At 38.4% G+C, this 25,704-nt stretch overlaps 1 protein-coding gene across 1 annotated transcript in view; it reads left to right on the top strand.

The window, feature by feature from the left end:
- The window catches only part of NELL2 (neural EGFL like 2), a 438,239-nt gene that overhangs the window by 400,881 nt on the left and 11,654 nt on the right, over positions 1-25,704 (top strand). The window contains exons 16-19 of the mRNA XM_077472831.1: positions 5,260-5,400; positions 14,602-14,795; positions 14,906-15,082; positions 18,872-19,096. Of these exons, the coding sequence (XP_077328957.1) occupies positions 5,260-5,400; positions 14,602-14,795; positions 14,906-15,082; positions 18,872-19,096 (737 nt within the window). The remainder of the gene's footprint in view (positions 1-5,259; positions 5,401-14,601; positions 14,796-14,905; positions 15,083-18,871; positions 19,097-25,704) is intronic.

Here is a 25,704-nt window from a genome sequence, read left to right as displayed (position 1 = left end):
TGGAAATGGGGGTTCTGAATTCATGGCAAGGGGGTGCTGCAGTCAGGCTGCACTGATGGTAATGGTGAGTCTGCATTCCTGGCACTGGTGAGTCTGAATTCTTGGCAATGGTGGGTGCTGCATTCTTGGCAATGGTGGTGCTGCACTGATGGAAATGGGGGTGCTGCACTCATGGCAATGGTGGGGTTGCATTCATGGCAATGGGGGTGTTGCATTCATGGCACTTGTGAGGCTGCAGATGGGCACTGACCATTATTTTGCTTCACATTCTTTATTTAAAATGTACGCTTTTTTCCCAAAACTTCCCTCTTAAAGTGAAGGTGCGTGTTATACGCCAATAAATACGGTATATACAAATAACACACCCAAGCTCACCTCTTCACTCACACACAGCCACAAAGGCAAGAGAATTAATTTTGGGCAGTGTATTAGTGCTCAAACGAACACACTTTGACCGAATTTTAATGGTTCAAAGAATGTCAGGCAAAATGGTTGGCCCTCACACATGTTCACTTCATCAAATTTGGCCCTATTTGAAAAAAGTTTGGACACCCCTGCATTAAGTGCTGCACTTTATTTTTATATTGTTAGTGTGCCTGGTGTCTGGGTTATAGTGCACAGCTGCTGTTTATTTTATTTTTCTAGCACAGGTATATTTTTCACAATATAATCTTATGTACACTATATTACCAAAAGTATTGGGACATCTGCCTTTACAGCTATATCAACTTAAATGGCATGCCAGTATTAGACCTTGCTTTGTGTGCTGGTGCACAATCATGTAGGAACAGGAAGGGGCCATCCCCAAACTGTTCCCACAAAGTTGGGAGCATGAAATTGTCCAAAATGTCTTGGTATGCTGATGCCTTAAGAGTTCACTTCGCTGGAACTAAGGGGCCAAGCCCAACCCCTAAAAAACAACCCCACACCATAACCCCCCCCCCCCCTTCCAAAGGTCCATAAAGACATGGATGAGTGAGTTTGGGGTGGAGAAACTTGACTGGCCTTCACAGAGTCCTGTCCTCAACCCGATAGAACACATTTGGGATAAATTAGGGCAGAGACTGCGAGCCAGGCCTTCTCGTCCACATCAGTGCCTATCTTCACAAATGAGCATCTGTAAGAATGGTCAAACAATTCCCATACACACTCCCAAACTTTGTGGACAGCCTTCCCAGATGAGTTGAAGCTGTTATAGCTGCAAAGGGAGGGCCAACTTAATATTGAATCCTATGGAATAATGCCCCATACACACTGTGGGAGATTAGCTCATGGGGATCACTTTTTCTCAGACGGAAGTTCGGCATACAGGCAGTTTTCTTAAAATTGGGCGTGTTGTCAACTTTACTTACAAGTAGTTTGCAAGTCATAAAAAATAAATAAACAAAAACAGTAAATCAAATCCTTGTCATCCAGCGCTAAACTAAACAGTAGACTGCTCTCTATACAGTGCAAGGCTGGTCCCCATCACCCACAAAACAGGAGGTAAAGCAAACCTTTTTTCAATCCAAACTTAGCTTCTCTCTCTTATTCCCTTCTGAGACTCAGGCCGGAGCCCTGCTGTGCTCTCTTCCTCGTCATTTAAAGTCCACCTGAGTATGGACTCTAGTGGACCAGATTCCGGTTCAGTCCCTTACAACAGAACGAATGTGAGGTGAAAAATAGCGATTATCCACTATCTCACCTTGCATACCATCACAACACTAAGATTTTCTGCAGATTTTTGTCTTCACATTAACCAAAACCACATAATATGAGGTCAAACCTTAAAAGTTTCAATTTGTATGCAATCGGCAGACTCTTGCACTACATGGGTTTTGGTAAATCTGAAGACAAAAATTTGCAGAAAATCTAATAGTGTGCATGGGGCTTAAGACTAGGATGCCGTTAAAGTTCATGTGCATGTAAAAGCAGGCTTCCCAATACTTTTGATAATATAGTGTATCTGTGAAATACAACGTGTTGGGCCGGCCTGTAAACTTTCCTTAGTGGTATGGAAATATAACAATAAGAGAGAGATAAGTGCACGCTTATGAAAGTAATTATATTATATGAACCTCTGCCCATCTTTACTTCGGAGACAATCTAACTCTCTAAGATGCTCTTTTATTCCCAATCATGTTACGTGTTGCCAAGTAACGTACAGTAATTAGTTGCAAGATGTTCAGCCAGCTCTCCCTCGTTAGTACCACCTACTTTGCCAGCTTTGTTACCCATGCCAAACTTTTTTTAAACATGTTGCTGCCATCAGTTTCAAATAAAAAATAAAAAAAAACTGAAATGGTAGATTTTGTCAGTTTAAACATATGTGTTTCTATTTGATATTGTGAATAAAATGGGTTTATGAGATTTGCAAATCTTTGCATTCTGTGTTTAGTTAATCCTAATATAGAAAAAAGGTTTCAAACCTTGGACTTAAGTTTTTTTTTGGGGGGGTTTTTCTGGGGCAATAAATAGAATTATTCATCTAATGTTTAATTTTTTTGCCCCATTTGATAATTTTGTTCTTTCTTACTGCAGATACCTCTATGGATACGTATATATTGATAATATTGTTAATTGATGTATATGTTCAGGGTGTATTGACATGTTTTTGCCCGTTGTAGGCGTTAATATAAAATTATAAATGTTTATGTAGATTTTACAGTGCCACAACTTTTTGGGAATTGGGGTTGGAATTGTATAGGCTATAGACACCAATAAGTCCTTTGTGGGATGCCCAGCACTGGCCACTTCCCATCAGTATAATAACTGTTGTTGGACCTATTTAATTGATCACACAGTGGCTATTATTCTTTCAATAATGTTTGAGTTTCAAGCAATACAAAACAGAATGTGCATTGCAGAGATGAACAAAAACCTCACATCCCTAGACCAACAAACTTCTTCACCCTGACGTAATGAGTCTCCAATCACAGCCGGCGGTCATTAAGTCACATTTCAACCAGTATCAATATATTCCTGTCAATCTGGAGTGATCTGATATAGACTCCAGAAGGATGTGGGCACAACCAGTGCACTATCTATAGCTTAAAGTGTTAAAGAAACCACCTCTACATATGACGGCAAGAAATTGAGCTTCATAAGGGGATATTCCTAGATTATATCAACAATAATATATATGTAAAAAGAAATAGAAACCCTGAATAAATGGAGGAGCAGACACAGAATATCCCATGAGGGTGAGCTGGGCCGGAAAGTTCCAAAGACCCGCCAGCATCACCTCTCACCCGAACAACAAGAAACAGTAAAGTACAGAAAAAGAAGAAAACATAAGAGGGTGGAAAAATGCCACCAGTCCACAAGGTCTTATATTTTAGTTTAAGATTTTTATATTTGCATGCTATTACTGTATTAAATGGAGCATAAAGAAATAATTAAAATAAAACATTTTAAAGTGTATGTGTAGTCTGGTTTTAGAGAACATTAGAGTGGAGAACATTTTAGGCTGTGTGCAGAAAGACGTAAAATACTAGCAGGTTATTGGAATTCTTCAAATATAAATTTGGTTCAACTGCAATAAACGGTTGTTTAGGCAAATGCTCATACGGAATTAGATAATAACCAAATCATTTGTGATTCTACAAAGAAGAATTTCACATTAACTAGTCTAAACACTGCATTTTTGCTTATGGTCTTTTTTTGAAGATGCACACAGCACACATTAAGACCACAGTTTGAATGGATTGAAGCATGAAGTACACTATTGATGAGAACATTATGTAGGCAACCACTGCTAAACTCTCCTAATGAGAATGCCTTGGCTTTAAAGCTTCATGAGTCACTGAACTGCAACAAGTAGAGATAAGGAATTCTAACTTTTTTTGGCACTTATTTCCAGCATTCTTACTCCAGGCCTGTGAATATTGAAACCAGACATCTAGCATTTTTATAAAGAGATCAGCAGTTCAAACCCCATACTTTTTTTTCGTGGCAAGCCTATTTTAAGCAGTCAAGGTCATATGGCTTTATGAATGGGTTCTATCTTCTATCACAGCAGATATTAGTAGGGAGGAAGGATTAGCTCTGGTCAAGATATGTGCCTGTATTTGTGAAATTTCATCTTACTTCCTGTTCTGTGTAACAGCAAGGGTATGGCTGTGGGCAGATCTACCCCTTTATTTATTTGGAATGATTTATGTATATATCACTTTGTAAAATCCAGTATCAAGCCAGTGACACCATCACCTCCAAATAATGTATGACAAGTGCGTTTCAGGGATTTGAAGTTCACAGCAGTTCCTTCAGACATACAACAAAATGTTTTAGGTAACTAAAACCTTTAAACAACAAAGTAACTAACAAGAAGGGTGAATCAGCCTTCTGCATTACCTTAGGCGCCATTTATAAAAAAGAATAGGAGTTATACTCACAAGAGCCATGTAATCATATGGCTGTAAAATAGTTTGAAAAAAACAGTTGAGAACCCTGAATTTTCAATATGAGAATTTGGGTGACACTTCACAGCAGAAACAGGGGTTAAAGTGTTTAGAGGGATATACCCTCTTCCTCAGAGCTCAAAGCAAAGCCTGAAGTTTACCTAGGCACTGTACTGAAGTGTGGAGCCACCAAGTCCTTATGTGCCATGACTGCTTTATGTATCGTATACTGTCTCATATCGCTGTACTGCTGAAGTTGTGTTTCTAATTGTTGTCTGGCAACCAAAACCATTAGCCTGATTTTTTTAAAATGATAAACATGTATGTACATTGAAAAACTTAAAATGGAATTCCAGGCTATAACTATCTACTCTTAAATCTGCTCCCACCCCTTCTAAATCCTATTCTAACTACCCTGTAGAAGGAAGATGCTTATACTTGCCTATTCTCAGGGTGGTCTGGTCCAGTCATGTGACTTCCACCCTGTCCGGCTTCATGGTAGAGGAAAGAATGCCAACAATGGCTGGAATGCCTGTTAAGTGATGTCACCCATAGGCTTACTACAAGGCATCCATTGGTGGCTGCCACTGGGAGCCAATTAAGTGACTGGAGCACCCTAAGAATAGGTAAGTATAAGCATCTTCCTTCTACAGGGTAGTTAGAATAGGAGTTAGAAGAAAGGGGGTAGGAGCAGATTTAAAATGAGATGGGTATAGCCTGGAATTCTACTTTAACTCTGGCACAGAGGTGGTCAAAATGTTAAGGCTAGGAGTGTATTACCCATTTGTAACTAATGACACAGAGATGTATAAACTAGCATGGTATGTTTGTGCTTCAAACGCTTTTTTCATTTTTTTTTTTTTGTGCTTGTATTTATTAGACATTGATGAATGCGCTGAAGGATTTGTTCAGTGTGACAGCCGTGCTAACTGCATTAACCTACCAGGCTGGTACCACTGTGAATGCAGAGATGGCTACCATGACAATGGGATGTTCTCCTTGGGTGGCGAGTCATGTGAAGGTCAGTATTCTTAATCGAAGGGTTTCAAGAGTTTACAAATACAGAAACAGCATATTTTATCTTCTGTGTGCAATTGAAATATACGCATTGAAAAAAAAAAACGAATCAGAAATATATTTATGTTTACAGTCAGACTGATCTGTAACTCTAAAATCCAGATATACTGCATAGTTTTAGCTGTACATTAGTCCATGGTGTTCTTTTCATATAGGAGCGAGCGATCCGATTAGAGAAAAAATGCATTATTCCAGCCCAGGGAATGTTCTGCACTCTGCAAACTGACATAAATAAAGGCTGAGTAGCACTGTGGAGTGTTTCTATATGAAGTACAAATTATTTTCTTTCTGGTGATGAATAGTTCTCCAAGAATATAAAATGAATTACAACTGGCATCCAGCTAAATGCAATACTATCTGCAAAAGTCTGGAACTATGAAGCAGGATTCTGAAACAAAAAAATTCATATAAAAAGAAAGTGAACACAACTTGACATCTAGGAAATTGTTTCCCATATAACCACTTGAGCCCCAGAAGGTTTTACCCCCTTCCTGACCAGAGCACTTTTTACAATTTGGCACAGCGTTGCTAAAACTGGTAATTGCGCAGTCATGCAATGCTGTACCCAAACAAAATTTGCATCCTTTTTTTCCCACAAATAGAGCTTTCTTTTGGTGCTATTTGATCACCCCTGCGGCTTTTATTTTTTGCGCGTCAATTTTGAAAAAAACAAAACAATATTTTTTACTTTTTGCTATAATAAATCTCCCCAAAAATTGTTTTTAAAAGATACATTTCTTCATCAGTTTAGGCCAATATATATTCTTCTACAAATTGTTGGTAAACAAATTCACAATAAGCGTATATTGATTGGTTTGTGCAAAAGTTATAGCATCTACAAACTATGGGAAAGATTTATGACATTTTTTTTTTTTTACTAGTAATGGCGGTGATCTGCAGTTTTTAGCGGTATTGCGGCGGTCAAGGGGTTAAATGTGTGTTCCCTCAGTGTGTTCTAACTGTGTGGGGGTAGGACTGAGTAGGAGAGGAGACATTTTGCTGTTCCTATTTACAAGGAACAAACATCATGTCTTCTCTCCTCTGACAGCACAGGGTGTTTACACACACAAATCCCAATGCTGGTGCTCGTGCACGAGATCGCGACCGTCGGCCACGCACATTGGGTCCCCACCGTGCAGCAGGTGCGCACCCTCTGGAGGCTCTTAATGGAACCCTGTACCCGTCCAGGTTTTCTCGCATCGGTGCCATTGTGCCACAGTATATGCACGTGAGCCGGTCGGGAACCGGATAATGTAATTATAATACAGAAGCAAAATCATGTGCAATCCATATGCAGTTACATTAATTAAAAACCACAGCTGTAGTGTGTGTTTTTTTTTTTTTTTTTTTTTTTTTTTTAATACTGGTCTAACCAGAGTAATTGCTGTGGTTAACAGAAGCTTTACCATTCTCTTACACAGAAGTCGTATTGGGCTTATTCAGTAGAGCAGTGCAAAGGGTAACTGTAATATGCAAACTGCTGTGACCTATAGTAATCAATCCCAAATTAGCTCTTCGCTGAGAAGACTAAAGTAGACTGAAAAGTTACTAGAGGTTACTGTACTTGGCATATTACAATTTCTCTTTGCACTACTTTACTGAATTAAAACAACCTGTCTCTGATACATAAATTCAGTATGAAACTATCTTTGTCAGCATAAGATCTGATTATATCCAGAAACCTTAGTTATTGTTTTACAGCCTACAGTATGTGAGTTGCCAGGCAACCAAAATCACTGCCTTATTCTATTGCCTATCTACGGCACGTTAATGGTAGAAAGCAAATTATATCTAAAGCTCACTACATTAAAAGCAGATCCTATTTTTTTTTTCATAAATATATATATTTATATATTTTTTCTAGAGTTTATGTTCCTACAAGCCTGTTTAATAAAGATTTCCTTTTCTAAGTGCTAGTTATAGTGCAGTAACACAAAACCACTACAATTCACTCCTGTGAATTAAGGTCACTGCAAGATGCAGCCCATGTCAACTCGCCCTAAAATTCAGGGAACACCCTTTTTTTTAACCCCTCTCACCCTGTTGCACATTATGATATAGAACATCTCCATTGATGCCTTCCTATTCACTAGAAACCTGAACTAGCTCTCTACCATATGCACAGGCACACCCCACTTTTAAGTACATAAAGGGTTTCATTTACTAAAGCTAGAAAGTGCAAAATCAGGCTCACTTCTGCATAGAAACCAATGAGTTTCCAGGTTCTATTACCAAAGCTTAATGGAACAAGCTGGGGTTAGAAGCTCATTGGTTTCTATGCAGAAGTGAGCCTGATTTTGCACTTTATAGCTTTAGTAAATAAACTCCATTGTGTACTTAAAAGTGGGGTATGCCTGTAGTTGCCAAGTGACTTGCAATTTGAAACATAGTCATATGTTCAAATATGTGTGAAATGCAGTAAATGTGTATTTTGCTGTTGGTTACTAAAAAAAAAAATAACAAAAAATAAACGCACAACTTTTTGCATTTGGATGTTGCATTCATTAATTTATTTATTTTTTATGTATGCTGCATAGTAGTCTCTTATTGTTATTCTTCATATGTAAAGACACATTCCCTCTTTATATCTTCTGTATGCTGGGGGTAATTTATGCATTTGTTTTTTTTCTGTATTATTGAACACTTCTCTTGTTAGGTGACCATTCTCAATGTCTGTCCTTATTTTGTATGTATGGAGGCTGCATAGGAGCACGTCACTTGTTTGGATGCTGCTCAGTAGCACTGCTCTTGTTTGTTTGTGTGCTGAGTGTAATTCTCAGTATATGTTATTACGACACCACATCAGTGGTGGCTGGTGCTCCAATTTTTTAGGGGGGCGCAAAAAAAACCACAACCGACCCCCCCCCCCCCCCCCAACGTCACTTGCCGTGATGGGGCCTATAGACAGAAAGACAGAGGGATAGATTGGATAGGACAGACAGATAGACAAATAGACAGATATACATAAGATAGACATACAGACAGGTAGATATGCAGTTAAACAGATAAATAGATATACATAAATAGATATACACACAGACGGACGGATGGACAGATAGGTAGATAGGTAGATAGATAGGTAGATAGGTAGATAGATAGATAGGTAGATAGGTAGATAGGTAGATAGGTAGATAGATAGGTAGATAGACAGACAGATAGACAGATAGATAGACATACAGATAGACAGATATACATATAGATAGACAGACAGATAGATATAGATATAGATATAGATAGACAGATAGATAGATAGATAGACAGATAGATATAGATATAGACAGACAGACAGACAGACAGACAGACAGATAGATAAATATACAGATATACATATAGATAGCTAGATAGATAGAGAGAGAGAGAGGGGGGGTGAGAGGGAGGGAGAGAGAGAGAGAGAGAGAGAACACTGACACTTCCACCTAAACCGTCCCCCTCCACCCCCCTTCTCCATGGGAGCACAGCATCAGCACTTACCTTGATGACTGTGTGCTCCTCTCCGGTGTTCTCCGCTCCTCTCCTGCGGTGTGCTCTACTCCTCTTACTTCCTGTTTCCTCTCTCGGGTGCAATGGGAGAGAGAAGACAGGAAGTGACATCTGAGTCAGATGTCAATCAAACTGCCCGGCCATAGTAATACATACTACAGTGCCGGGCGGAAACTACTCAGCGCTTCAGAAAGCGCCCCAAGGCTGGCTAAACGCCCGCAAATGAAGCGCCACGTCTGCAATCTCATGATTGCATTGACGTGGCGGTTACCATAGTGCACTGTGTCCGGCGCTCGAACACAGTGCACTTCCTTAAAGAACTTTTCTTTTTAAAGGAGCAGTTTTATTTTATTTTTATTTTTTACAATTTACAGAAGGGGGGGCGGCGCCCGGGCGCCCCATATGCATGGGCCACCACTGCACCACATGGTACTACTTGTTGCTGATTTTTGGTGTCTGCTTTTTTTGCTAAGTGCAGTGAGCAACGTACTCTTCCCGTGCAACATTTTTTTTTCACTGTGCTTACTACCTTAAAGTGGTAGTAAACTCTGTACTACTATTTGTACCTACAGGCAAGCCTATACTAATGCTTACCTGTAGGTGCTATAATTATCTCCTAAACTTGCACAGTTTAGGAGATATTCAGAGTGCATGCAGCCGATGACATCACCAGCGCATGTGCTCTGAAGGTCCAGCTTACAGTGCCTATGCCTGAAATGGCGGCTTCCGCGCGCATGCGTGGGAGTGACATAATTGCTCCCCCTGGCCATTCATGGAGCAGAAGGCCCCGAACCTGGAAGGAAGACAGGGGGAAGATGTCAGCTGTCTCAGCGGTGACATCGCGGCGCTGGAGGGCTTCGTTCTCAGGTAAGTCTGTCATAATGCGCTAGTATGCAATGCTTACTAACACGTTATGAAATTGCTTTGCACTGATTTTTTTATTTTTTTATTACTTGGTTTACAATTGCTTTAAAACGTTTCACCAAAAAAAAATAATAATATCCTGTTCCTTTTAAAGCATGTTATACCACACAGTGCTTGTGCTGTGTCATTTGGCCCCCTGTAACACCTGAAATACCTGGCTGATCCTGCCAGTTTCTGCCCTCCCCCTTTAAACTGACCACGGTTTATCATAGCTGCTGAGCCCTGACACCGTGGTCAGTTTACATGCCTTCGTCATCCGCAGCTCTTCTCTCTGCTCTCCCCCATCCTCTCCCCCTCCCTCCCTGCCTGTCAGCTCATGAAAGTTCCCCGCCCCCGCAACTCCTGCTGCTCGAATAACTTTTATATAGTCTAATAAACAGTGCTGTGTCCTTATCCTGTGTCCCCCTTTGTGAGTGATTTATAAAAACAAGCTTATTATACCTCATTTCACAGCACCTCTGAGCGATCACGTGGCCGGCTCACTCTCTCTTCTCTCCAATTCTCCTCCCCTCCCAATGGATGTAAGCGGGGGAATCTTGGCCCACCTGCCACAGCTATTAGATGGGGAAAGGAGAGAGCCAGCCGATCATGTGATTACTGAGAGGCACTGTGAAATTAGGTACAATTGGCTTTTTTTTCTTTTTTTTTCTAGAAATCACTCGCACAGGGGGACACAGGATTAGGACACAGTGCTTATAGTATGAAGATGTGAAAGTGGCTTAACAACTGTTTGAAACAATATAGCAACACTCAGTTTTGCTGTTTCATCAACCACTTCCTTTTTACCATAGAAACTGTTATCTGTTATCAAGATAGCCTCTCTGAATATGCTATCTGATTGGGTGCTTTGGGTTAATCACTGAGGAATGACAGTTGAGAATAAGCTTTCAATTGAATCAGGCTGGGTTCACATATATGCAGATATATGCAGTGTCGGACACCGCATGTGATTTGAATAAGAATGGCATGTGATTCCTATCCGAATCACATGCAGCATTACCACATATATGTGAACCCAGCCTGATTGATTTGTATGGCTGAAATCACACCAAATTTGCAGATGCAGGATCCTTTCTATATCCCCGCACTTGAATAGGATCGCATGGGTGTTTGCACCTATGGGATCAGAATCATTCAATAGCACTGCATTTTGCGATTTTTGCATTTTTGGTGTCAACTTAACATGTGGTATGCATTAACACTGTGTGATTTCAATGCAGTGCAGGAAGTGCACAGAATTCGCTGTGTTTCCTGCACCACATATATGTGAACCGAGCCGAAGGCTGATGAGTGTTTTCTTATCATGTCTGTCAGGTGCAGATCTCCTGTTTAAGTTTATTTTATATATTGGCAAATGCAATAGCAGTAGACCATCCAAGGTGGGTGAAAATGCCCAACTCTATAAGTTAGGTGGAAACCATTTAGGAACTGTGGCAGGACAATCTTGCAGCTGGAATCTCCAATTAATAGAAGGAGTCAGTGGTGACGTCTGAAACTTTATATGAACTGAAGTTTTAACCTGTAGATCTAGGAATATAAGATAATGGGGTGCAGTTAAATGAAAAGTCACTTTGTAGAGAATACCTAATATTAAAAATAATAATTATATAAGTGCTGCACTAATCCCTTCACAAAATGTTGATATATAATACACTATCACTGCAAACCAAAAACTCACAACAATAGTGCCCAATATTCACATAAACGTGTGTGAAATTAAAAGTGCCATACAGTGAATTGATATGAACTATCAAATGAGAAGTCCAATACAAAAGTCCCAATTCAACGCTCATGTTTAAGTGAAATCCAAAATATTCTTCTGATAAGTGAAATGCTCCCAGTGTTGTTCATGCCACCTCAGTGCCAGCTTACCAGAAGTTAATGACCCCCCAATGACTGAGTGGGCATAAACAGCATGGATGATGTGTTATCATGATGAATGCATCCACCTTTTGAATACAGGGCCATCGGTTTCCATAGACATCAACCTAATAAGAAATGTACAGTATGTAAAGAAAAGAGAACAGGGACACTACCAATTGTGTAAATCGGGTTTAAAACAGTTTATTCTAAAAGGTTAAAAACTCTGGCATGTTGTACGTCACTAAAGAGCTGTTCGGGGAAAAAATTCAAGATTCGGTTGGCAAGCATGTCTGGTGACGTCAGTATGTCTAGTTCCACCCAATGTGTTTAATAATGTGACATTAAGTGATAATTCCCTTTGCAAATATGCTCTACTTCTTTGGTACATTTGTAGAGCTATTTGTGAAACATGTAGGAGGGTTTCTAAAATATTATGGTGGTGATATAACTAATAATATAATTTTCAGAAAAAATGTTTAAAAATATTTAATTTTTTTTTCAAGTTCTTTATTTTGTATTCAGTACTCTATTTTACACAAAATCGAATACTTTGCCTGTAATATGTCAATGTATTATATTTGTGCTACTTCTATTTATTTATTGGATTATAGTAGTCTGCAATGGTAGAATTGCAAAGTCACATGGCCACTGATTTATTTATCAGCTGTTGTAAATTCTGTGCTGACTTCTGTAATCAGATGTCAAACTCACAGAATTTACTGAGAGTGCAAAGATTCAATCAAATAGATTTACCGGTTTTTCCTTATGTAAATGTGAAGATGTTTTATATTGATTGGCATAACCTTACTGAGTGTTTACATTGAGTGCAAGACTGCGAGGCTTGCATATTTTATGAGCAACTCGTGGTGCAACCAAAAGCTTTAGAGAAAACCCAAACTAAAAGAAATAAATAAGTTCCAATGCCTGAACTATTTCAAAAAATTACATTTACCTGTCTGCCACCCTCCCTCTTCTCCAGTGCTTTAAGTCAAATGTAAATTCCTAATCTGCATACATGTACATGTCAGTGACTCAGAATGTATTAAGACTAATGCCCTGTACACACGGTCGGAAATTCAGATGGAAAAGGTTTGATCGGATTATATTGTCGGAAAATCAGATTGTGTGGGGGCTCTATGGGACTTTTTCCGTCGGAAATTCTGACGGAAAAAATTTGAGAGCAGGATCTAAAATTTTCAGACAAAAAAATCAGATCATTTGTAGAGAATTCCGATGGACAAATTGCCACGCATGCTCAGATCAAATTACAAGAACAAAGCTATTGGCTATTAGCTTCTACGTAGTCCCGTCATATGCAACGAACATCACCACGTTCCGAACGATCGGATTTTCTAACAACTTTGTCCGACCGTGTGTATGTAACACCAGTTTCGGACAAAATCCATCAGAAAAAATCAGACGGATTTTGTGGTTGGAATGTCTGACCGTCTGTACAAGGCATAAGAGTTCAGCATGGCAGCCAAGCAAGTAGCATATTATGTACAGTATATGTGTAGTTAAAGAGGAACTGCAGTTTGCTTCCATAATTTGTAATAAAAACATCTTTGCCATTCTGAAGCTTCCCTCCAACCGCTTAGCATATTATTTTATATATACTGTGATTATGTACTTGCAAAATATGCTGCAGAACTCTCCCTATACTGAGTCTGGCTGCAACCATTTTAACTGTGGGCAGCTAAAGCTGCTTCCTGTTCACTTCCTGGATTTACACAGACAAACAGATTCACCCCTCCAGCTCTGCAGCCCTCATTGGCCCTCTTATGACTCTTCCTCCCTCCCTCCCTTCCTGGCAAACTCTCACGAGTCATAAGTCTAGGCTAAGGCAAGAAACAGGAAGTGGGCTGTATAAGGTATTTACTGGCAGAAAAAATAATGTTTTACTATCCAAAGTTAAAACAACACGGGCAGAAGATTTAATAGATGGAAAGATGAAAAAATGACAAAGATATGGCGTGAGAAGAAAAGGGGTCTTTCTCTGTATATTTTGTTATGTGAATTACCTACTGAAATTCCTCACAAGAGTAGTATTGGGATACCACATCTGAGATGTACTATACAAAAATGTGGTATGCAAGGAAAAGGGACTTTCTCGGTACCCCCAAATTTTGAAAATTAATTCAAAAGGATTTTTATTACAAAATTTGTTAAAAAACATCAAAAATATGCAGACATCATACATGAAAAGGGTGTTTTTTTTAGCATATTTTATAATAAAAAAAATATTTTGTATGATTCAAACATGTTGACAACTGCCATCTAAATGTGTACTATGCAGGGGGGAAAGAAGAGAGCAATACCGAAAACACCGGAACATTAGGAATAAAGGGGGGGGAGCAGATATATTTAGCAGGTCTACTAATTAACCAATCAGAGGAAGAATAATGAAGTCCATGGTAAAAAGAAAAAGATCAACAGTAGCAGTTGCCATATGTCTCTAGTTTTCGATAATTTTAGTAGTAACCTAATCGGTATATTGGCAACATGACCAAACTAAATTTGTTTGGGAGAAGAAACCCAACATAGCCGTTCTCTGTAGTCATTTTACAATATTTCAAGCTAAATTTGTAAGTAGATACTTTATGAAATAACAAAGGCGGTTGGATGTTTCGTCAATGTACTGTAGCCATGTAATATATTAGTGCATTCACAAATTATGCTGCAAGAACATTAGTGATTTACTTTAACTTGAATTTCTGCAAATAAACTTGGTTGAAAAAGTGTACATTACTATAAAGAATTGCAACTACAATTTGTGCATGGGCTTCACATTTTTTCAGTTTTAGCTTTCTATCCAACTAACGTTGGAATCGTGAATTTTGACCTAATTGATATGATTTGTTTCTCATATTTTCTACAGATATTGATGAATGTTTAACAGGAAGACACGGCTGTAATAATGATACTGTTTGCTTCAATTTGGATGGTGGGTATGACTGCCGCTGTCCACATGGAAAAAATTGCTCTGGCGATTGTATACATGAAGGCAAAATTAAGCACAATGGGCAAATCTGGGTATTGGATAATGATCGGTGTTCAGTTTGTTCATGCCAGGTTAGTTTTTGTTTTTCAAAAGAACACCAAATTCTACAACATGGCAATGGCAGATTGTTTGTATATATGTCTATAATTAGGTAAATTAATGCTGTACAATCTTTGCACAGGTTGGATTGGTAATGTGTCGTCGCATGGTTTGTGACTGCGAAAATCCAACGGTTGACTTGTTTTGCTGTCCTGAATGTGATCCACGGCTCAGCAGTCAATGCCTGCATCAAAATGGAGATATTACCTATAAAAGTGGAGAAACTTGGATACAAAACTGTCAGCAGTGCAGATGTTTGGTACGTACCCATGTATAAATACCAATGATGTTGCACTCTTCTGGCTACATGAAAAAGTCTTTCACTTAATAAACGTTCCTATTGTAAATTCTAAAACCCAAACTTCGATTACCGGTACTTCTATTGGTAAACAGAGCAGGATTAGTAACCAGTAAAACAAGACACTTTTTTGGGCTGGTTATTATATCTCTTACCTTCTTTAACAGATTACATTCAGAAGAAAAATCTTGTAAAAATCATTGATGATGATAAACTATTTTACATAAAGATTTTGCTTTGTCAGTTTTCATACTATAGAACAGCTGTAATCCACAATTCACTATTACATTACACATAAAGATATACCAGAGAAATTAGGAAAAAACACCTACAGTAATGTATCTGCACAGTTTTTTTTTAGCTCTATATAAAGCATTTTATAATCTGTTTAAATGGTAATGAACTACTTTATAATTCTTGTTTGTAGAACGCCTTTTTTTCCCGCCAACACACCCTAAACATTAAGCAGTGAAATGTTGCCAATGCACATGTTCCTGGAAATGTCTGTTAGGTAAATTGGTGCTGCAGCAACCATTGACTGGGAAGTTGTTTTGGCACAGATTAACCACTTGCCGTGGGCAGGCCGTCATATGATGCCTCGACTTTGCGGTGGTATATCTGAATGATGCCTGTAGCCTCAGCATTTCAGCCAGCGATTCCCTACACCATACAAATGAATAGTGGCTGTTCCACTGTTTGATCGTTCTTACGGGCGGCAAAAGGGGACACCCGCCTCCCTGCGGTGCTTCTACCGTCTCACCGCAGGGATCGGAAGGATCCGCCGGCCCCGGATGTCCACCATAGAGATTTCCGGCAGATCGGATGGTCACCGGAGTCTCTATGATCGTCGGAGGCCGGGCGCGATGTTATGATGTCACGCTCAGCCTCTGCATTCAAAAAAACAGGGCCGCCTAGACTGTGAAGCCAGGATCGTTTTTTTTTTTGTTTTTTTTTTTATTTTAGGCTTCCCAGCCTAGAGGTGAGATGTGGGGTCTTATTAAACCCATATCTCACTGTAAAGAGGTCCTGTCATATCATATTCATATTACAAGGGATGTTTACATTCCTTGTAAAAGGAATAAAAGTGATCACATTTTTAGATCACATTATTAAAAAGTATCAAAATAAAAATTAAGTAAAATTGATGAAATTTTTTTTTTTAAAGCACCCCTGTCTCCATGTGCTCGCATGCAGAAGCAAACGCATACGTAAGTCCCGCCCACATATGAAAACGGTGTTCAAACAACACATGTGAGGTGTCGCCGCGAACGTTAATGCGAGAGAAATAATTCTAACCCTAGACATCCTCTGTAACTCAAAATATGTAACTAGTAAAAAATGTTAAAGCGTTGCCTATGGGAATTTTTAAGTACCGAAGTTTGGCGCCATTCCACGTTCGCGTGCAATTTTGAAGCATGACATCTATGCATCATCTAGGCATCTATTTATCGGCGTAACTTCATCTTTCACATTATGCAAAAAAATTGGGCTAACTTTACTGTTTTTTTTTGTTTTGTTTTTTAAAGCATGGATCAGTTTTTTTTTTTTTAAACGCGTTTGAAAAATTACTGCACAAATATAGTGCGAGATAAAAAGCTGCTATGACCACCATTGTATTCTCTAGGGTGTCTGCTAAAAAACATATAAAATGTTTGGGGGTTCTATGTAATTTTATAGCAAAAATATGATGATTTTTACGTGTAGGAGCGAAGTGTCAGAATTGGCCTGAATGCGAAGTGGTTAAGCAATATGTCACCAACACACCAAGGATCTCTGAGTTGGTATCCAAAAGTTTGTTAGAATTGGTCATATCACAACATAAAATAGCAATGTTTCTGGGACGCGCAGGACCTCTCCTTCAGGTAAGTGACACGTGGCTGAATAAATGTGGCTATTTTATGCTGTGATTACTTAATAAAATGTTTGGACGCTATCTTAGAGATCCTTGGTGTGCTGATGACCTATATCTGGATCTAAATTTTAGACACGTACAGCTTCTTTACAGGATCTACTAGAGTAATGGAAGCTTGCTATAAACATTCAAACTGCAAATAAGCAGCTGTTCACTTATTACAGTCCATCATTATGATGTCCATGAATGTTATAGAGAAAAAAAAAACATTTACATTAATAAATGAATCCTTTTAATACCCCAAAAAAGTGACAGTAACATTTCCATTTATTAATTTTTAAAGGAGAAGTCCAGCCAAAGCTTGTTTGGCTGTACTTCTCCTGTGGATCTCCGGAGTGTCTGCTGACATCACAAAGCCGGTCCAGGCTCAGGAAAGAACACATGGTCAGGATCCACCCACATGTGAGCCCCTCCATCCACAGCCCAGTGCTCCAGTGAACACGGGGAGGGAGGCCAGAGCAGAGAGTGACTGACAGTTACCAAATCTCTGCTCAGAGAGCTCTGAGAACTGAGTGATCAGCGGTGTTTGTTCACTCGGTTCTCAGTCTTAGAGCCAGCGGAGGAAAGATGCAGCATTGGACCGATACTGCATCCACCTAGGTAAGTATGATTCCAAAAAAAAAATCTCTTATTTTTTAAATAGATTAAAGAAACCTACTAAAACCCAGAACTCCATTTAATTATCCATAAACAGAAAGAAACAAAGTATTAACAGTATATTTATTGTATTTATAAATGGTAACATGATACGGTAATTATTGTGTAAAAGGGTTCTGAATGTGAAGCTGGGCTTCTAAAGTGAAGTAAGGTAGAATGATGTCTAATCGTACATTTTAATGGCATTATTGGTTTAACTAACTCCAACTCACTTATTTGTTTGTCACCCAACAATCTCTTTTGCAGTTCCGTACTCCTCTAGCAGCAGTTACCAGGGTTTAGTCTAACCATGAAGACCTTTTTTGGGCAAAGTAATTAAGTGAAGAATATAGTTTAACCTTACATGCTGTAACCTTCGGTAGCATCAGGAAAGGAAATAACAGATTGGTTACTGGGAGGGGAATTGGTACTGTTAAACAGTCAGCTGCATGTACATGAGACTCCAAACAGGTAATAAATAAGCCATCATGTCGGCAGACTGTTTTGCATGGCTGGGGTGGTCATAGGTCTGTTACTCTATGCAGTTAGTGTATATAAAGCCATTTTTTTCAGACAGAGTAAGAGAGGGTTAAACCCACTGTCAGATATTTTTTTTTTTTTTGCCATCTTTGTCTCACCAGGGAGGTTTACCTTCACATTCTGTCCTGTAGATGCAGCAGGAAGTGTAAAAATATTATTCCAATGTAAGGAAAATCTTTTCTGACAGTTGCCAAGAGAATAGAAGTTCCAGTCTCCAACCTTGATTTCACCTCTATTCTTCTTCTGGTGGCATCTCACAATGTTGGGTTTACCCTTATTTTCTTTCCCTGTAACTTTGCTGATTCAAGATAATTAGATCACAAATCAAGAGCACAGGCAGCAATTACCCTTCATTACTCAGTCCAAATATAAAAGAAAAGTTTTGACTATAGTTATAATTTAAGCATACCCAAAAATTATTTCTAATGAAGTATAGCAGCTGGGAACTGGGGTTGTTGAGCATTTTAGTAAACTGATATGGGAAACTCAAATTTAAAGCAAAAAATGGTATATAGTGATAACATGATGTTAAATAAATTTATCGACCGTACTCATTTAAAGGAAAGATTCATCTCAAATGCTGTTAAATGAACAAGTCAAAATTGATTTAATCTGTACAGTATTATTTACTTTTTTTTTTATTTTTTATTTTTTTTATTCAGCAAGGTGAAGTTGATTGCTGGCCTCTGCCTTGCCCAGAAGTTGACTGCGAATTTAGTGTGGTTCCTGAAAGTGAATGCTGTCCGCGATGCATTAACGACCCATGTCAAGCTGACATAATACGCAATGACATCACAAAGACATGTGTAGATGAAACCAATGTGGTTCGTTTTACAGGATCTTCTTGGATTAAGCATGGCACAGAATGCACACTTTGTCAGTGCAAGGTAAAAACTGTAATTGTTTTTTGTATATAATATTTTGCTTGCACCAAGTTATCAGAAAACCAAAACTATAAATGGTTCTTCTATACCAAAAGGGTCTGTGAACAGAAACTTTAGAAACAGATTTTATTATATCTGTGGCAAGTTCTCTGCAACTCAGTACATCTGAGGGGATTCCACTTTTGTAAGCTATTTTACATAAAGAATAGACAATTTTAACATACAGAAATAAGACTTTTAATGTACCATCAATAAAATTCACAATTAGTTAAGTTACTTTGTTACAACATGAACCGTTGATTAAAATACACCGTTGTAAAAAGTTTCGGTGTCGGTTACCACCAGACAACTTAAACACTGTGCTATACCACTTAATACAGTTTGTTATGTATGTCAACATTACAATATTAAGTTAAAAATCTCTAATAAATAGCAGTGCTTACTCAATGTAGATAATCTATACTACGGCTCACAATGAGCTTCATCAGGAAGAAATACTACATAACATAGATCTGTCTATGAAAACATCAAAGATCAATATTTCAATAAATAGATGTATACAATATATATATATATATATATATATATATATATATATATATATATATATATATATATATATATATATATATATATATATATATATATTCATTCATATTACCCTCACTGTCTGGATGAACAATTTTTGTAACTTTAGTCATTTTTTTTTCTTCCTTTTTTTATTTCATAGGTGCTGACATACAGCGTATTAATTAATTATTCACACCCCCTTCAACTTTTTGGGGTGTTTGTCTGAACTATCACATTGGCATAAGTATTCGGACCCTTTGTAACAACACTTGGAATTTAGCTCAGTTGCCTTGCATTTCTCTTGATCATTGTTGTTTCTACACCTTGATTGGTGGATGCGGGGGCATGTGCAGACGCCATTACAATAATTAAAAAGGTTGTTTTGATCTTGCTAATGGTGTCTGCACATGCCTCCGCATCCACCAGACTACAACAAGATGGTGAAGAAAACAATGTGGGTGTCAACACACCCCAAGGTGAATTGGAAAAAAAAACACAAATTGCCAGGTGGGCTTGAACAGAGATGGGAATTCTGGACTCAACAGAAGCCAGACTTTTCGATGACCTTTATTTGCTGCAATAGGCACATAATATATTTTTTTTAATGGACAATTCCCCTTTATTTGCTGCAATAGGCACATAATCATTTATTTTTTAATGGACAATTTCCCGATCAAATATCTCTGAGAGTTTGAAATAACGTAGAACCCTGCCTGTTTTCTAGCCCTTCCTAAGCTGCTGTTTGCTAATAGTCTTCTAACCTCAGTGGGATTTCAGATGACCTGTGCTTCTTATTCAGGGTGGCATGAGAGATGTTGCCGCTATGATATAAAATGTATTTTAAGCTGTAATGGAAGGTGTTTTAAGCAAAAGAGATAATATGAAAACCCCTCTAGCAAGATGCCATGCATAGTGTAGGTGTTACTCCTTTTAAAACAGGATTGCTTTTGCCATAGAAGGTTGCAGGAAAGGTGTTTATATTGTTTTTATCTAACAGGTTTGCTACACAGAGGAGAGAGCTGGCTTCTCCAGGGCTGGCTGCACACAAATTGTCATTTTGAATATGTCTTTTAACGGATGTTCTAGAACTCAGAGCTGTCAGCCAGTTATGTCATGTTGTAGCTTTAGGAAATGTGCATCTCAAGTCTCTTTTGGAACATCACATAAAATTTTACATTAAACAAACGGATTTCCAAGAAACCATATAGAAAGTCACGCTTGGAATAAATGTGCATTGAATGTGTGTCTTAAAATGTCTATGCCATAAAAAAGTGTTATTCATAAATATTCATAGCACTGTACGTGACTCCAGGCACAGTTTTCTTGTTCATTCAAGCTTGCAGTCTAATTTTGTTTTATCTATTAATTTTGTTTGTGACTGAGACTTGATAAGATAAAATAACTATTTTGCTGACATTGGTCCTCTTTGTGTCAATGTTACTTTATTAGTGCATTTAAAGGGCCAGTACATTTAGAGCAATTTTACCAACACCCCCCCCCCCCCACTAATCCTACTTTGGACTTTTGGTGATGTTATGGCATCAGTGCTGTTACCTATCAGACAAAACCCTGGTATCTAAAGCAGCTCATTAGCCCAACCGATCGCTTTCAGCTCTACCTCTACTCGGGCTTACCGTCTTCCTGAGAAACGATCTGACAGTGCAGCTGGCTAGTCACAGACAATGAGAGCGTAGACCCCCTTTGTCTCTATGGCCTTGGAGGATCGAAGTGACGTCATGACATCCCTTCTGGGCTTGGGCGGAAGTAAAAACTTTTTTTTTAAAAGCAAAATATTTTTATTTTTCTTTTAAAGGTAAAGTAGATCTGTCCATAAAGAGGACCCGGCATCCTTTTTTCTATTACAAGGAATGTTTACATCCCTTGTAATAGGAATAAAAGTGATAAAAAAAAGTAAAGCACCCAATTCCTTTGTGCTTGCACGCAGAAGTGAACGCATACGTAAGTTGTGCATACATATATAAATGGTGTTTATACCACACATGTGTGGTATCGCCGCAAACGTTAGAGCAAGAGCAGTAATTCTAGCACCAGACCTCCTAACTCCAAACAGGTTAAGTGTAAAAAATTAAAGCGTGGCCAACAGTATGGAGATACTAGCGACTATGTACTATAGTTTGTTGCATGAGTGTGAGCAATTTTAAAACACAATTTTTTAAATGTTAGGTATCTATTTACTCAGCGTAATATCTTTTATATTTTCAGAAAAATTGGGATACATATTTTTAGTTTTTTTTTTATTCATTAAAGTGTATTTTCCCCCAAATTGCTTTTGAAAAACTGCTGCACAAATACCGTATGGCATAAAAAAATGTAACAATCACCATTTTATTTCTTAGGGTGTCTGCTAAAAAAATATATATAATGTTTTGGGGGTTATAAGTAATTTTCGAGCAAAAAATAAAATTTGGAAACAAAAAGTGACAGAATTTGCATTGCATAACATGTTATCCTAACAGGATACTGAGAAAAAGAAGTGTAGATTTTTTTTTCGCACACACCTCATATTTATTTATTTTTTTCTGTTTAAATATGAAGTGAATGAATGGCAATTGCATGCAAACTATCAATAATTACCTTTGACATTGAAAATCAACAATGCCCTCTTATGCCCTGTACACAGGGTCGGACATTGCGACGATAAAATCCGTCTGATTTTTTTCCGACAGATTTTGGCACAAACTTGTCTAGCATACACATGGTCACACAAAGTTCATTCAGAAAGAGGTGAAGTAAACCATGTATGACGGGACTATAAAGAGGCCAGTAGCCAATAGTTTTCATCTCGTAATCTATTCTGAGCATGCATGGCACATTGTGCATCAGAATTGTCTACACTTGATCATAATTTAAACAATCGGATTTTGTTGTTGGAAAATTTTAGATCAAGATCGCAAACTTTGTGTGTCGGAAATTCCAATGAAAAAAGTCACGATTGGAATTTCCAACACAGTCCGAGCGCACATTTTCCGTCGGAAAGTCTGACCGTGCCACTATAAAGAGGCCAGTAGCCATAGTTCATCTGGTAATCTATTCTGAGCATGCATGGCACATTGTGCGTCAGAAATATCTACACATGATCGTAATTTAAACATTCAGATTTTGTTGTTGGAAAATTTTAGATCCAGATCTCAAACTTTGTGTGTCGGAAATTCCGATGAAAAAAGTCACAATTGGAATTTCCAGCAACACAGTCCGAGCGCACATTTTCCATCGGAAAGTCCGACCGTGTGTACAGGGCATTATTCATTGTAGACTTACTATAATTTTTAAGGTTAGTTACCGTTTTAATAATATTTAATAGCGATATGTTGTGGGCCGAACATGTTTGTCAAAGCAAGCCTTACGGAAGCAAGAAATCACTATTGCTCTAATTAGCTAGGAGTGTGTCGGGCTTATTGACAGAACTGTAGTGTACTAAAATGCTATGGGGATACAGTCCAATGACAGAAAAGAGCATGTTTTACCTGATAATTCCTAAAATGTTATTATTGATCTTGAAACAAACAACATATTCAGGACACCCACCCCCCTCCTCCTACCAAGTATTCATGTGAAGGTAGAGACTCCTACAGTGGTAATAATGGGAGATTTTTAATACCTTGCAATTAAATGGTATGAGGACACTACTGCTACAATAAAAGGAAACGTGTATAAATATATTACAGGATAGATTTATGGATATTATATAGAAGCTCCAACTAGAATTAATCGGTTCATTTCAAATATTGAAGAGCTTACTGTAAATGTTGAGGTAAGATACATTCCCACAAAAGACCTTTAAAGTGGAGTTCAAGTTAAACCCTAACTATTCTTATAAATGTTTCCTCCCCACCCCTCCTACCTATCCTGCCTACACTTTGCAAAAAAAGTCTGTATACTTTTTACCTTTTTTCAGTCTGCTTGGGTCATGTGATTCGGCAGCTCCGGCTCTGTGTCAGTGAACAGCAGCTGCAGTGGAGAGGAGAGATCACCAGCAACGTCTGGGCCATGAGACAGTTTTGAGTGCTCATTGACACAGGGGAGTCGGAGCAAGATTACATGACCAAATTTAAAAAAGGTAGGTTTACAAATCTTTTTTTTTTACACAGGATAGGTAGGAGGAGGGGTGGGGGGGCATTTTAAAGCAGTTCCCGTATGACTTCTAGTGAAATGACAGCCAGGCGGGGACGATTCCGTTCCGGGTGGATGTTGTTAGACATCCTCCCAGACTTGCTGATCATGCTTGTCCCCAGGGAAGAAGGAGAATCCAGAACAGTAAGTTACCGATTTAACCCTCTACATTCCTGTTTAAACCACAGACTGCCCTAATAGCCCTGAAAAAAAAGTGTACTTGTCACACAGCAGCCATTAGTGCAGCCTTATCCGTGTACCTGTCACACATCAGCCATCTGTGCCACAGTAGCAGTGTACCTGTTATACAGCAGCCATCAGTGCTGTCCATCAGCAATGTACCTGTCACAGATCTGCCATTAGCCGTGTACCCATCACACAGCCACCCATCAGCAGTGTACCCATCAAACAGCCAGCCATCAGCAGTGTACCCATCACACAGTCGCCATCAGCAGTGTGCCTGTCTTGGTGTCAACAGAGCAAGCCATGTCTAAAAAAAATTTATACTAGTAAGGAAGAATTTCAAATCCTCAGTATGATGAATGAGAGTAGTGGGGAGCTCTCACTGCCTGATTTTGAGTTGGAGTACACATCTGTTGAAAGTAGTGGATCAGTGACTAAATCAGGGGAGGAAAGGATCCCTCCAAAAAGGATGAGGCGATCTGAAGACCAGGCAACCACCAGCAGCATTATAAACCCCATTGCTAATTGACAAAACACCAACAGCACTAGATCCCTGGATGAAAGAAAAAAAATAAATACATTTCTTGTCATATTCTAAAAACTTGTGAAAAAAAAATGGCATGTACAAAAGACTTATTATGCCTCATAGAAAATACATATGGATGTTTGTTTTCCAAAATGTGGTTATTTTGTGGGTGTTTCCATTGTACTGGTGGTCCAGGATCTTCAAAAGTGTAATGGATAGTCAAGAAATTAAATGTGTGATTTATGCCCTAGAATGCCTGAAGGAGCTGCTTTGATGTTGGGCCTCTCTATGTGGCTAGCTGTGAAAGTCTCACACATATGGTATCACAATACTCAAGAGGAGTAGTAGAATGAATTTTGGGATGTATTTCTTGGTATAGCCATGCTATTTGTTGGAAATATCTTATAAACTGACAACTTTGTGTAAAAGAAAAAAAATATGTTTTAATTTTCTTTTCACGTTTTCCAAAAATTTGTGGCAAAAAAAAATTGTTCAAAAGACTCATGCCTTATAGAAAATATGTTTGGGTGTTTTGCTTTTCAAAACATGGTAATTTTGTAAAGGTTTCCTTTGTCTTTTGTGCTTGGATGTTGGGCCCCTCTATGCGGCTAGGCTGTGAAGAAGTCTCATACATATGGTCTCCCCTTACTCAAGAGTAGTAGCAGTATGTGTTTTAGGGTGTAATTGCATGTATGTCTATGCTGTGTGTGAGAAATAACTTGTTAATATGACCATTTGTGAAAAAAAACTTTTTTTATTTAATTTCTTAATTTTCCAAAGAATTGGAGGGCCTCAAGAAATTAGATAGCCAGTCAATGCATCAGGATTGATAAATTAAGATACGAATAACTTGTAGACTCCATAACTTTCACACAGACTAAATAATATACACCAATTTGGTTTATGCTTACCAAAGAAATGTAGCAGTATAAATGTTGGCCTAAATGTATAAAGAAAAATTACTTAAAGTGGAGGGCCACCCTGAAAAACAAAAGTACATTAAAAATGAGCAAAAAATCAGCAAAAAAAAAAATGAAAACATTTTTTTTTTTAAACTTACCAGAAATGCCTGTTGCTAGGCATATCATCCTAATCTGCCTCTTCCCCCTCGTGGTGATGTTCTGTCTTCTCTCCTCCGTGTGGCGTCTTCTGGGTAATGGGTCTTGCTGTGTTCTGGGAACTGTGTGTCCCAAAACACAAC

Source organism: Lithobates pipiens, unplaced genomic scaffold (genome assembly GCF_037356315.1).
Source record: "Lithobates pipiens isolate NorthernLeopardFrog02 unplaced genomic scaffold, aLitPip1_a1.2 Scaffold_8, whole genome shotgun sequence".
Taxonomy (NCBI): Eukaryota; Metazoa; Chordata; class Amphibia; order Anura; family Ranidae; genus Lithobates; species Lithobates pipiens.
This window is presented reverse-complemented; position numbering and strand designations above follow the sequence as displayed.